The sequence below is a fragment of the Centruroides vittatus genome, unplaced genomic scaffold (assembly GCF_030686945.1).
Source record: "Centruroides vittatus isolate TY-2023 unplaced genomic scaffold, ASM3068694v2 contig_3060, whole genome shotgun sequence".
NCBI classification, from domain to species: domain Eukaryota; kingdom Metazoa; phylum Arthropoda; class Arachnida; order Scorpiones; family Buthidae; genus Centruroides; species Centruroides vittatus.
The window spans coordinates 647,031-661,750 of NW_027121964.1; the positions used below are offsets into that span (position 1 = coordinate 647,031).

General features: G+C 30.1%; 1 protein-coding gene across 4 annotated transcripts in view; it reads right to left on the minus strand.

Moving 5' to 3' along the window:
- The window catches only part of Crtc (CREB-regulated transcription coactivator), a 174,503-nt gene extending 162,568 nt beyond the window's left edge, over positions 1 to 11,935 (minus strand). For 3 of the 4 annotated variants that reach the window (XM_067267558.1, XM_067267559.1, XM_067267557.1), the window contains exon 1: positions 11,674 to 11,935. In XM_067267558.1, coding sequence (XP_067123659.1) covers positions 11,674 to 11,784 — 111 coding nt within the window. In that variant the 5' untranslated portion in view covers positions 11,785 to 11,935. The remainder of the gene's footprint in view (positions 1 to 11,673) is intronic. The other variant, XM_067267560.1, reaches the window with a different exon arrangement.
- Positions 11,936 to 14,720: the final 2,785 nt, after the last annotated feature.

Genomic DNA, 14,720 nt, shown 5'->3' on the forward strand with positions numbered 1-14,720 from the left:
TGTTCTGCATCAAAAGGGACACAAGATGACACTACAGTCAGTGAAAATGGCATCAACCTCATTTTCTTAAATGGGAATCTCCATTTTTTATTGTATTTTATGATTCTACATCAAAAACAAAAAGTTTTATCTAAAACATTTTAATGAAATATGCACTTATAAGCTACGAGCATTCGAAGTTTTACACAGTCACTGCACGATGCACATATGAATCTGTCAATATCTGCAAAATTCATCAAAAAGAAAAAAGTATGCTAAAAAATCATTACAAAGCTATTATTATTTGGTGGGATTATTCATTTTCTCCAAATAATGAACTGATGCAAAAACTAGTGCCAAAGTGTCAAGCTTGTTATATAGAGAAGACACTAATCTGGATTACACTAGATGATAATAGTTTCCTAACGAAGTTCTTAGCATTTTTCTTCCTTTTTCAATGAACTACACAGATATCCACAGATTTATGTATGCACCATGTGGATTGTGTAAAACTTCAAATGCTGGTAACTTTTGATAAGTGCATCTTTTGGGAATAAATGTTTCAAACAAAAATTTGTTTGTTTTTGATGCACAATCATATGTAATAAAAAATGGGGGGTTCCCATTTTGAAAAATTAAGTGTTGGAAATGAATTGACCCCATTTTTACCATTGTAGCACCATCTATGCCAGGCGTGGCCAACCCAAATTGTTTCGCGAGCCACTTTGATCACGCGTAACATTACGGTGGGCCACAATTTAGGCAAACATGCTTTTAAAAAAGTAAAACAAATACGAACTGAATAAGATTTTACTGTTATACAAAGAGTTCGTACTCGCACTTGCACATTATAACAATGACACATGCAAATTTTCATTTATTTAATTGTTTTGGTATACACATAACAGGAAACAAAAGTTTTAATAGATATATAATATCGCTTAGCGGGCTACACAATTTAACATGACAGACTGCATGCGGCCCACGGCTGGCCAGGCCTGATCTATGCAATCAACAGTATCATCTTGTGTCGCCCTTGATGCAGAACATTTTTTTCACAGGATGCATAAGTTTTGAGATATTTTTGGCAACTAATTAAAATGATACACCTTGTATATGCATAAGGAAAAAAAAAAGCTGCTGAACATTATCTGTTTTGTGGCATATGTATTCTTTTTCTAACTTGTCAACTCTACAAAAATTAATGAAACTGATTATTTTTAAATTTTTTTTCTCCATAAAAAAATTATTATTAGATTAGATTAGATTAGATTTCGAACTCATGATGTATCTTATAAATCAATACTTCAAAAAGACCAAACTTTTTTAATTAGTAAATGAAAGTTACAAAATGAAACAAAAAATAAACTAAACTATTACAGTTTTAGCATTATACTCACGCCAAGTAATAGTAGTAGTAAAAATAAATTTTCACTGCGTGTGCCCGAAAAGAAAACTATCAATAACACCGCACACAGTGAAAATTTATTTTACTACTTAACTAAACTATGCAATATAATATCTTAAATAATAACAATTTGTGGATAATTATGAAAACAAAAAGATTTATTACTTTTCATATGAAAAATACTTTCATTAATTTTTAGATTACAAACATAATAACAAAAACAAAATAAGATATTTTACAAAAATTTATTTAAGAAACACCAATTGAAAAATTATCCATAATATTAAAAATATTTTTAATTATTAAATACAGTTTTTCATTAATAAATTAATTTCTTATTCATTACAAAAAAACAGACGATTTAAAAAAAATATATATTCCTAATATGAAATATGGTTAAAAATAATAGGAAATTGTTCAGTTATCTACAATATATATATAATCAAGACAAGTTGATAATAATAATAATAACAATAACCAGCGCTTAGGAGTTGAAAGTTGAAATTTAGCACACAGTTAGGGTACGTCACAAGAATGCACACTAAGAAGAGATTTTTCTAAATTCCTCCCTACGGAGGAGAGGGACAGGATTAAGGCTTAACACTTCCATCAACAATGGAAGTGTCAAGTGACAATGGAAGTGTTACGTAACAATGGAATTGTTAAGAGAAAGCAACATGCAAGATGAAGATGCAGTTTTTTTCGTTTTTGCAGGAAATCGAACATATTTTTAGACCCATCTAAAAATTCTCTAATTAGTCTGGAAACAGGGGAACCCGATTCTTGCATTCTGTGAAAACGGGTAAGGTTGACTATAATGTAATAATCTTAATCTTCGCTATCGTTACTTTTGCCCGAGCAACGCCGGGCCTACCTGCTAGTATGTAAATAATTTTGATCAATAAATCAAAATTCTAATATCCATTTAACTAAATTGAAATATTCAGCATTAAAGTTCAAATTGTATTCTGAAAAAAATTTCATTCAGTTCTAGATTTGTATGACTGTATTTGCTATTATAGTTAAACTTCTTTCAGTTAAACATTTTTATATTAGAATTTTTAAAGAAATTTCTACATCAAGAATTCATTTTACCCTGAAAATTGTTTCCTTATCTCAAATTTCTCTAACATGCATAAAAATTTTCTATAACCTCAAGACAGAATTCAAAAGTTTTAACACTGGCGAATTTCCTTTAGTTGAATTGTTGCTGTTTATTATTAAAAAGTTAATGTTATCTGCTTTTAGGAAGATCAAAAAAGATTAGAATATGATGATGTTTCTAAAGATCTATTTTGTTATTATATACTCATTGTTTAAATGTGAAAAATACATATAATAACAAAACAGATCTTAATTTATTGCAGAAATTCATTAACTGTTATATAATTCACTTAAAGAATTGATTTAGTATCAGAAAACACTTGTAGAAAAATTGAAAACAAATATACCAATCACACTACACCTTACACACTCTTCCAGCACTAGTTTAATCAAAAAACAAGCATTTTCGACCTCATTCAGAGGTCTGCCTCAGGTTAAAAATGTATTAAAATACAATTAAAACAAGAACTGAGTTCTAATAATAGAACTATAACCACTTTTTAAATTTACAAAATTCAAAACACGAACAATTTACATATTTAATATAACAATTTAAAAGTTCTAAAAACATATTTTTAAAATGAAAACATTAAATAAATAAAAATAAAATAATTTACACATCTTATTAACAAAATTTTTCTGTAAGTCAAGCCTATGTCATTCTCTTAGCTCATTATCAATTAGACACTGCCATGCTTTAGATAACATTTCTTTCTTTGAAATTAATATATTTACCCTTTCTAGATGCTTGGAATATTTCAAAAGCTTCCATTAATTGTAACGTGTTGATGTCGAACACCATTTTTAATAATTTAACCTGGTCCCAACATGCTAACAACCCCAGCTCACTCACAAACTGGACAAGTGCTATGAATAAACTATTTCTACAAACATCGTATTTACGTTCCCTGAGCTTTTGGGTTAACGATCTTTTAGTGGTGCCTATGTTTGTTAACTTTCGACCAAATCTATCATCCCACATTGAGATAGTGTATACCCCAAGGGCTAAGTTTCTATCTATAGAATCTTTACCATTAGCTAGAAGCCTAATTATAGTTGGATTACATCTATAAGCTATTCTGACATTCATATACTTTGCTAATGTTTTGTGCGTGGAAGTCAGCTTTGGTTCACAGACCACAGCTATAAATTTCTGAGGTAAAACCCCAGAACACAGTGCATCCTTATTAGGCCATGATGCATTAATGTAGTCCTCTACATACACACCACTCCACACCAGGATGTATATACAACAGACACAGAATCAACTTCCAGTGCATACAATACAAAAAATGAACATTGCACAAACATTTTCCAACTCCTTCCAAGTTCTTCTTCAGGTGCAAATGAACAGCTACCCAGTGGAATGTTATTGGTACTAATGCCTATTTGTAAAAATTTTTAAAACAACGTAATTCGAATGACCATTTGAAAATATAAATATAAATTTAATGCTGCATAAGCATTGTCATGCACATAACAAACATTCAACTAACAACTATAATGTGTCTAACAGGGCCTACCAGGCCATCAACGACAACATTTCCTCCTTAAAATTTATACAGGATGACTCAAAGTTAGCTTTATAAATTTCTACGGCCTCCAACCATCTGAGATGCTCTGTGTATGATGTTGTGAGGAGGCGTTTGGCCCATGTGAAGTCTGCAACTATTTCCAGATCTGCTGTATACATAGAGAAGGCTGTGGATATTCTAGCATGCTGTATGTCTGAGATATACTTTTGTATTCTTCTTCTTATAGAACGTTTAGTGGACGGACCCAATGTACAAAGGTTCCTATTGCATCTGGTCTCTCTGATAGGGACGCTATATGCCAGAAAGTCTGCTAGGGTTGGGAGGGTCCTTTCCATTTTGAAGAATGGTGAAAAGAGGCAGGCACATCTGAAAAGCCATATGAATTGCACATTTCCTGACGATTTTTGCAAATAATGAATGTAGGAAGGGGTGGTATGTTACACACAGCCATTCCACCTTCTCACCATGGTCTGTTATAAAAAAGTGTCTACCTTGAGTGTGGATTCTAGAGGCATCCAGTGGAATTGAATCCACTAAGCAATGTACAACTGTTCAGTAAACATAAACAATGGCTTACTCTTCTATTTATGCTAATTCAGCATCAAGTGCTTGGGAGTAAAAGAGTGGGTGAAAGCCCTCCTAACTAATGCTTTGTAAACCACGATTTTGTAATAGTGATGGTTACATGACCTCACCAGAGTGTATGAACACAAGGTACCAGGCTTGCAAAATACAGAGGTGTGAATCTCTGACCCATTGATAGTGATATTGATGTCTAAGAAGTGGACTTCTGAGGTGCCAAACTGTTCTACTTCAAGGACCACCCATATGGATTGTTATTCACCAATCCAACAAAGGCCCTCGAGTCCAGAACTGTCTTCCAAAAAATAATAATGTCATCAATGTATCTCCTGTAAAGAAGAATATTGTGGAGAAATTGAGGGAGGACATTCTCTAACTGTCAGATCATCATCTCACATAGGTCTCCTGACATTGGGCTACTCGTCAGGACCCACCTTCCTTGACAATACACTATCTCAAATTAAAAGACCAAACTGTAACATATCAAGCAGACCAATTCTAATACCTGCTGGTGGAGAGTGTCATCTCTGATGAGATGAAATAATATATCATGGAGTGCACGAAATCATGGTAGAAATTTGATGGAGAGGTACAGAGATTTAAAATCTAAAAGTGATGTATTAAGGAGGGTAAACCTCTTTCAGTTGGTGTATGAGTTCCACTAAGCTCATAATCGCAAAAGGATACCCCTCTAATTGAGCTGCAAGAAGAGTATCCAGTAAGCAGGTAGGTGCTCTGACTTTGTCCACTAGAGCAGGGATGGGCAACCTTTTTCTATGTAAGGGCTGCGTTTTAAGACTTTCGAACTGATGTGGGCCGCATACAAGAGAAAGAGGGAAAAAAATGTTGGTAAATCAGAATTATTTATTCATATATAATTATAAATTAGCATTAGGTATACTTAATTTAGCTTCTGGAACTGATGTAAACGTAATATATTGGAAATATTTGGTTAAATATTCGTCACTGCTAGTTTTAAATTAGTTTCCATATGTCTGTTAGCCGGTTTCTTGTTTTAATTTTTACTAAATTCATTGCGGGAAAAAGTATTCACATACATAAGTTGTAAAAATAACGTTTGAATTTTTGCTACATACTTCCTTAAGCTGGGAAATTGATATATTTATTCACATTTTATGCGTCGCGGGCCGCAAAATATATGAATGCGGGCCGCATGCGGCCCGGGGGCCGCAGGTTGCCCATCCCTGCACTAGAGAATGGAGTTGTTGCTCTTGTTTTTGCGTCTTGGCTAGGAAATTCAATCCCGGCCCTTATCTATAATCCTGGGATTTTGGGATTATACTTAGTCAATCCCAGGATCCTAAGATTATTTCAGTATTGAGGTTTAATAAAAAATAAAAACTAAGAAAATCTTACAGAAATCAACTCTTTAATCAACAAATCAAAATTTAGACAAAAATCAATGTATTTTATAGTATACACCTACCTAATCTAATCACTCTAACTAATCACACTTAGAGTCAGACTAACCAGAGTCAAAATCACTCAGTCTTCATGTTCAAGTTATTCTTTTTCAAGCATCAGTGAGATTTCTTTAAACTTACATAAATTGAAAAACCTTTATGTAACAAACTATGCAAATAAACGTTGAAAATTAACAAAAATCTCTCTTAACATTGACTAAATAGATGACTTTCATGTAACATCGGTAAGTAGTAAGTAGATAGTAAAGTAGACCTAAATTTCTTAGCAAAAAGTATTTAAAAATAATATTAATCAGTCACATTTTTCTTAAATATAAAGAAAACTAATCTAATAGCAACATTCTAATTTGAATTGCAAAAATATGATCTGAGAAATAACAATGCATCCAGTGTCTCATCACCAAGTCTGCTTCTCAATTTGTTGCACATATATATATGCTGATATATGCTGTAGTGCATATATGCTCTGTCACACATATATACACAGGTGTGACAGAGCTGTGGACTGTACATCAATGCTAGATAACATAAACACATCTGACATGTGTTACAATTTTGTTTAATCAACTACAGAGTGTATTCGATCCTTAGAAGCTCTAAATTTTAATATAGATGAGTTCTCAAGCATATTATTTATGTTCATTACTTAATTTAAATTGGATGCAACAAACAGAGGCTGGTGGGAGCACTCACTTAAGGATGATGATATTCCTCCATTGAATGACTTATTAGAATTTTTGAAGGGTCATGTTAGAACTCTACAGCAAACCAAAAGTGCTCTCGACTGCACCAGAAAATCGATTGGCACCTGCGAAAATTCAAAGATACAAGAATGAAGTGTATTACCAGGTAACCCAGTGAGAACTGCTTGCCTATCATTTTAGTTCAAAATACAAGAAGTTTTATATTAAAATGATAGGCAAGAAATTCTGTTAAGAGCATTGGCACTGAACATTTCATTTCGTGCAGTCTATTTTGCAACTTTTTTAAAATGATGTCAATCCCGAAAATCTCAGAATCAGGAAAACTTAATCCCGAAAATTTTGGGACTAAAAAGTGGTAGGGATCCTGGGATCAAATCCTCTAGTCTTAGCAAATGAAAAACAACTTCAGGACATCTGGGGAGTCAAGGAAAATGTTACCTAGAGTCAGGTGCCTAGCTAACTTAGTACAGGTGAAACTTTTAACTTTTAGATTGTAATTTATTGACTCTTTCACATTGCATTTGTTCGATGTATTCTTCCAAACACTGTATACATGTCACATTTCATGACAACCAAGGCTTTGGTTTTGTCAGCTCTGATAAGAGTAATCCTGTTTTCTCACATCCAACAAACAATTCTTCAAAGTTGTCCCTTAGTATCAACACTTTGGATAGGCAAAAGGAGTATTATCATTGGATGGCAACTTTAAAGATTAAAAAAGCAAGAAGGCTCCTCTTTATTTTTTAAACTTATTGAGCTAACAGCTCAATAAGTTTTAAAAAATATATATATATAACATTATTCAAAAAGTTGTGATGTAGTGAAAATGCCAATGCTAATGAACATGACCGTGAAGAATGGTAATTTTAAACATTGTATCATGAGCCAATACAGCGCAACCTGCTGTAAATAATTGGGCTAACTTTTGGATATAAATGATTAAAGATTATAAATAAATTTGGCACTTGAGGTAGGTGTTAGGCACCATCTCTTATTAAAATTAACAATTATAATAATTTAAATAATTTAGATTAAACTGGAAGAAAAGAATCAGCCTGAAGCAGGACTCGAACCCACAACTCCTGCTTACCGGGTCATGTTGCCAGTTACGCTACCCAGACCTTCAAACCGATCTCTTCTTCCAGTTTAATCTAAATTATTTAAATTACTATAATTATTAATTTTAATAAGAGATGGTGCCTAACACCTACCTCAAGTGCCAAATTTATTTATAATCTTTAATTGTTTATATCCAAAAGTTAGCCCGATTATTTACGGCAGGTGGCGATGTATTGGCTTAATGTTATCGGGTTTAGTATGATGTTTATTTGTATTGTATCATGAAAAAAGCATTTTTAATACAGACAAGATAAAATTATTCTTTAAGTGTTTACAAGACAAAATGGTGACGTTTTAACAAAAAATTGTTTTGATGGAAAGCACAACAAAGAAAAACTTACTCTTGATGGATGCAAGCATGTGTGGTACTGAAAAACGAACTTTTGGTCATCAACAAGTCAAAAAATTTCCATTGCTTTTAAATGAAAAAAATTTTTAGCATTTATATAAAGAAGCAACAAAAAATTTGGATGATAAGTGAATTGTATGAAAAAATGGCTTTCTAGTTCGGACAAAAAATTTTATGCCAAGAAACAAGCCTTATTGTTTGTGCATAATTGTCTGTTGCATACAAAAATTGGTATGCAAAGAAACCAAACATTACCAGAATTTTCTTAGTTATTATAATGACAAATTAATTTACAGTCTTATTATAATTTATTATTAATTTAATTAATCCATAAATGTATACTGAATTGAAATGAATAAGAAAAGAAAATGTTTTAAGAGAAAAATTCATTCTGCTCATCTCAATACTCATCATATTGATATAGTATATATTAATAATATGATTGTACTATAAAAAAAAATACTAAGACAGAATAATATGACCCTATAATATGCTTACAGAGTACAAAAATCTCAGCCTGATGTTTTATAATAAGCCAAATGATTGCAGTATTGAATTGGTCTACTTTACCGCTACTATTAATAATTAAATTCTGAGTAATTTGGTACTAGGCACTAGGTGACATCTCTTAGTTTAATTATAATTATTAAATTTAATAATATTTATTAATTTAGAATATTCTGGAAGAAAAGAGTCTGCCCGAAGCAGGACTCAAACCTGCAACTGCTGCTTACTGTGCAGATGCATTGCTAGTTATGTTACTCCTCAAGACATTTTTAATTTTCCTCTGCTTCCAGACATTTTTAAGTTTAGATATAACCAGAATATTCTAAACTATTTAATAAATATTAATTAAATTATAATTATTAAATTTAATGAAAGATGGCACCTAAAACCTACTTCTAGTACCAAATTATTCAGAATTTAATTATTAATAGTAGTGGTAAAGTAGCCCAATTCAATTTGGCAATTGTTTGGCTTATGCTTAGTCACAATATTGATAACACTATATACAATTTTCTGTTGATATGCATAGAATTTCAGCAGAGTGAACACCAATAACGGTAAAATAGATAATACTTTTACAAAGATAATCTTTCTTTTCTTAACATCTTTAATTGTATAACTGATGCTTTTTATATTCTGTAAAAGCATCTATTGTATAAGTCAAAGTATTCAAAATAATTATCCATAATAATTTTTTTTATTTATTACAAACATGTAATCCTTACTGTCACACCCGAAATTTAAATCTTTTAAACATATATGTAATAATTTTTAATATAACAATGTTTCAACTGTCAACATCCGACTAATATGGAATCCAAAATAAAATAAATTTGATTCATTTCTTTTTTAAATAGGCATTGTTTGAATATAATAAATTTATATTTTTTAAACCAATAAAAAAGACTATTAATTTAATTATTTTTTAATTTTCAATTTCCAATAATTAAAACTAAGTTTAATTCAAATAATTTATTCTCATTAATTTTAATACAAAATAGATATTATACAAAAATGTGCCCACTATTTATTAATTCTTAAAAATAATTTTATAATAAAATAAAATAATTAAAATAAAGAATTTTTATAAAAACACTGAAGATTTTAAAATATCTTAAATAAGCATACATGCTACCTTTTAAAAATATATTTCTATTAAAATAGTATTATTATCACAAAATAAAAACTATCAAAAAACTTACTTAAAAATTATATGAAAAATAATTATCTACTAATAAGATACTTGACACATACATTAACATATATACAGTGTGTGTGTATGTATGTATATATATTATATAATTTAATTACTGGGAAAATCAATGTTATTTATTTATTACTAATTTAATTCACTCAATTTTTATGTAACCTAAATTTTTTAAAAATTCCATAACAGAAGAAATAATTCTCTAATTTAAAAAATTTTTTAAACTTTCATTATATTTATTTTTTGCAAGTTTCTTTCTATATACTTTGTATCTTAAGTGCAGAAAGACACATGCAAAAAAATATATATACCATATAAACCTTCCATGTTTCCACTTATGCATTTTATATCCAACTTATTAATGTATATACCACAAAAGTGGGTAACTAATTGTATCTTTACAAATGTTTGATATAACTGACAAGTAACATACTCTCATATACGTATGTATGTATATATATTTTATATGCATTCAATAAAGTATAAAACAATACAATTATAGCGAAAATAAAGCAAAAGCAAAAATATTTATATTTAATCTAAACAACAATTAAGTCTCAGTATAAATTAATACATATTTTTAATTTATTTTTCATAAAATTTGGAAAATCTTCATAGTTTTTATAAATGATAAAAGAATGTTTTTACATTATTTTATATATGCATTATTTTATTTATTAAATTATTTCCATAAATCTTCTAACACTTGTATAATTTTAAAAACTATTAATACCATGATAAAATCTCACTGGTTATTATAGTGTATCTAAAAAGTTTCTTATAAGTATTAAATCAAATCTGTCAAACAATACTACAGAACAGAATTTACATACGCATCTAATCTAAGTACTGTACCTAGTTAAACTATACTTGTCAAATAAATTTTACATATAATAATTATTAACAACATTATTATTATTATTATGAAATATGCAAGTAAATAATAATAATAAATTTAAATGTTTAAAAATTATAACAATTATTTAATTCCTATAAACAAAATTACGTACTGTACCGCACAATCCTACCTATTCTTACTTCCGAATGTGATAAACGCTTTTCATTCGTATTATAATATTTAATCTTATAATATAAAAGTTTTAAATATATATATATATTTTTTTTTATCAATAAATCTAATTAATTTCAGTATGACACGTTACTTTTAATAAAAGTTAATTATAATAAATATCTTTAAATATAAAGATGGCATTTTACGAAATATCTTAAACCCTCGCTCATTAAAAAACATTTGTTGTTTATGTATAACAAAATAATAAAAAAATACTGTAAACAAATAGTTTGTGTTTACATTTGTTTTCTCTGGTTAGAATACAAATTTCAATGATGAAAAATAACCTATAATTAATCAAATTTCTTAAATATTTAAACACATCTGTATTTATATACAATCTTTTTTGTAATCTAGCAAAGACTACATACAAATGTGTGTGATCATATTCATGTGTTGTCAACATATTTATATTATTGTTATTATTATTATTCAACAGATTTGAACAAGTTGATTATAAAAATGATTTCATCTGATTTATACAAAGCAGTGTTTTTTTTTTAAATTACAGAATTTTAAAAAATTTCCTAAGTTAATCAATTTGAAATTCAAACAATTTCTCTGTCATTGAATAAGAAAATTTTTAAAATGAAGACAAAATATCAACATGATTAATTAAAACTGGTTTCTAATGAAAAAGTTTATTAATGCAAAGCACTTACCCTGGTTGCTCCTATTACTTCTCTCATTATTTGTTCAAAAGCAGCTGTTTCTTCAGCTTGCTTTTGATTGTGGAGAGCTATCTTTTCGCTAAATTTCCTCGGATTCGCCATGTTAGATTAGTTCGTCTCTCCTAATCTCCATTCCGAAGACTATTCGTCGTTCATCTCATTATTAGATGAGGGCGCCTCTTAACTGTTATCTTTATAACTATTTCTCGTCATCAACGAAAAGCGCCATATTGTGCCATTTCTAATCCGTTTGAATTTTATCGTACTTAAAACACCCCACGATATTCAATTTTACAATAAAAATTAATTGTTTTATACTCAAACTGACTTAACGATTAATTTTTTTTTTTAATAATATCTCGCAGAATATTTATTTATTTTAAAAACATATATAGGGCCTATATTTATAAACTGGGAAAATTAAAGAGACTTTTTTTATTTATTTATTAATTAATCCAATTAATTAATTTAATTTAATTAAAATGTTAAAATTACGATATTAATTGCTTTAATATACGACGATTTCTTTTAATAATTTAAATACAAAAAAATAAGTTTATAAAATATTGCGTAATCGTGGTGTTTAGAAATGACGAACGCTTATTTGTATCGTAATAGTATATATAATTTGATTTGCGTAAAAATTATCTTCTTTCGTAATTATTTAAGGAGAAATGTTTGCAAAATAAAAACAAACTCAACGGAGAATTGCTATTAATATATATATATATAGGCCTATAAATTTATCATATATATAATTTTTTAAATGCCGTTATAATAAATAATAACGTTTATTGGAAAAATTAAGGAAATGTCCAATTAATTAGTGATAAATTGTAAAAATATTTATATAAAAGATTGCTAAAATGTGAAAATACAAACTGCTTAAACAATGTGACTATATGAAACGCAAAATATTTTTAGTTTAAATCATACGATCGGTGGTAGAAACAATAGGAAACTGAAATGGGAACACCTGATGAATTATTAATAAAACGGATTTTGTAAATAAAAATCAATCGGGAAGATCGAAGAAAAGAATCAAAGATACTGTATAATAGGGTAGGATGAGGATTTAATAAGTTTTCTTTCCGTTTTTAATACGTAAACAGGGACGGAAAGTCCTCCCGGGAGGTATCCACGATATATATCACGTTGCCGTAACCAAATAAACTTATACCGCTAAGTTATTAGTAGCAAATGTGCATTTTTTAATATGAATAATAAAAACACAATAATGTTAAACATTTAGCCTATATAGGCCTATTATTTTCTTTGCTTTGTGAACAGTTTTAAAGCCCATCATAGGTTCGGCCAGATCTACAATCGAGTGTCAGAGTGGCAAACATTTCTTTTTACAATGACGTCCACAATTATCCGCACATGGATAATCGGGGATGTCATTGTAAAAAAAATCTCTGCTACCCTGCCACCTGATCTTTACGTCATCCAAGTAGCCGGAAGTTACAACACGACACCAAGAACAAGAGATAGAGCACCTTGCAAGATCGTTTCGTTTGTCGTTAGAATTAAGACTCTATAAACAACCGTTTGGTTTATTCAAAACGAAACAAAAAAGGTAGAAGTTACTTTTAGATTATTTTAGCGAGGTTGAGGCCGAAATTTTAAACGCGAAAACGTGTACGTCGGAAGTTTGACAATGGCATTTGGAATGTCGAGCACGATTCCACTGACTTTCCAAATGCCATTGAACATAAACGTACTCAGCAAAAATGTATATACTCCAATAACCACCACCTTATAGTTCGAATAGATCGAAAACGTTAGTTTTCTTAATTAAAAATTCCCTCAGCAACTTATAAGGTGGTGGTTATTGGAGTATATTTCCAAATGCCATTGTCAAACTTCTAGGCTTATAGGACGAAAACGTGTACGTCAGGCGCTGAACGTCTGACGTACACGTTTTCGCTTTGAAAACTTTGGCCTCAATCTCGCTTTTGTTATATACATATTTACTCGTGTAAACCCATAAAGTAGTGACACATTCCGACTTGTCCAAGTTAGAACACTGTCCAGACGAACAATTTTTTCCCGAAATGTCCCGATTTGTCTGTTTTTACCCGAAAATATCCCTATTTGTATTAAAAACATTCAAACAACTATTGTACGCGGAAAGTGTTTGCGGTACTGTACTGTACCTGTACATGTGTACGCCAACTGTCTTCACGCATACGCCATTAGTAATCTATGGCCCATTGGCGATGCGATGGTTTCGCGCAAACATCGACGTTGGCTTCTATATTTTTACTTTTAACTATTTTAACTAATGGTAGAGTGAAGAAATAACTGGATCAAGAAAAAAACAATATATAATGCTATTATTAAAAGCATTCTATTATACGGAACGGAGGAATGGAGAATGACTGGGAAAGAGAAAAGTAACAACAGTTGAAATGGATGCAGAAGATCGTGCAGAATCTCGAAAAAAGAAAGAATAACTAATGAGATGATCAAAGACCTAATGGGATTGAAGAAGACGGTTTTGGATGAAGTACAGAGGAAACAACTTATTTGGTTTGTACATGTGAAAAGATGAATGACGAGAGACTCCCGAAAATGTCAATGGAATACATTCCACAAAAAAGGAAAAAGAGAGGAAGACCCAGGAGAACTTGGTACGACGGAGTAAAGTTAGCATGTAGGGAAAACGGGATTAAAGAGGAATGGTGTATGGATAGAGATGGAGAGGGTTCTTGGAGGTCGGAAGGCGACGTCAGACGCCATAAACCGAATATAGATAGAGAACTATTTTACCGATTTTCGATTGGACACGTGATCAGTAGTGCTAACACGTGGTCTATTATTAGACTTGCGTTGTACGATAATTTCTATCTTACCTTAATTAATCTTTTTAATTAACGTGTTTATTTCATAAAAGGCTTTGAAGTTTTATGAACGTAGCCCTGAATACGTTACAAATACATTTGTAAAGTATGTAGGGCTGAACGTATGTATTTATAAAAACATTTACATTTTGTCAAAAGATTTATGTTCTTCGTTTTGACGCTATTATTCGT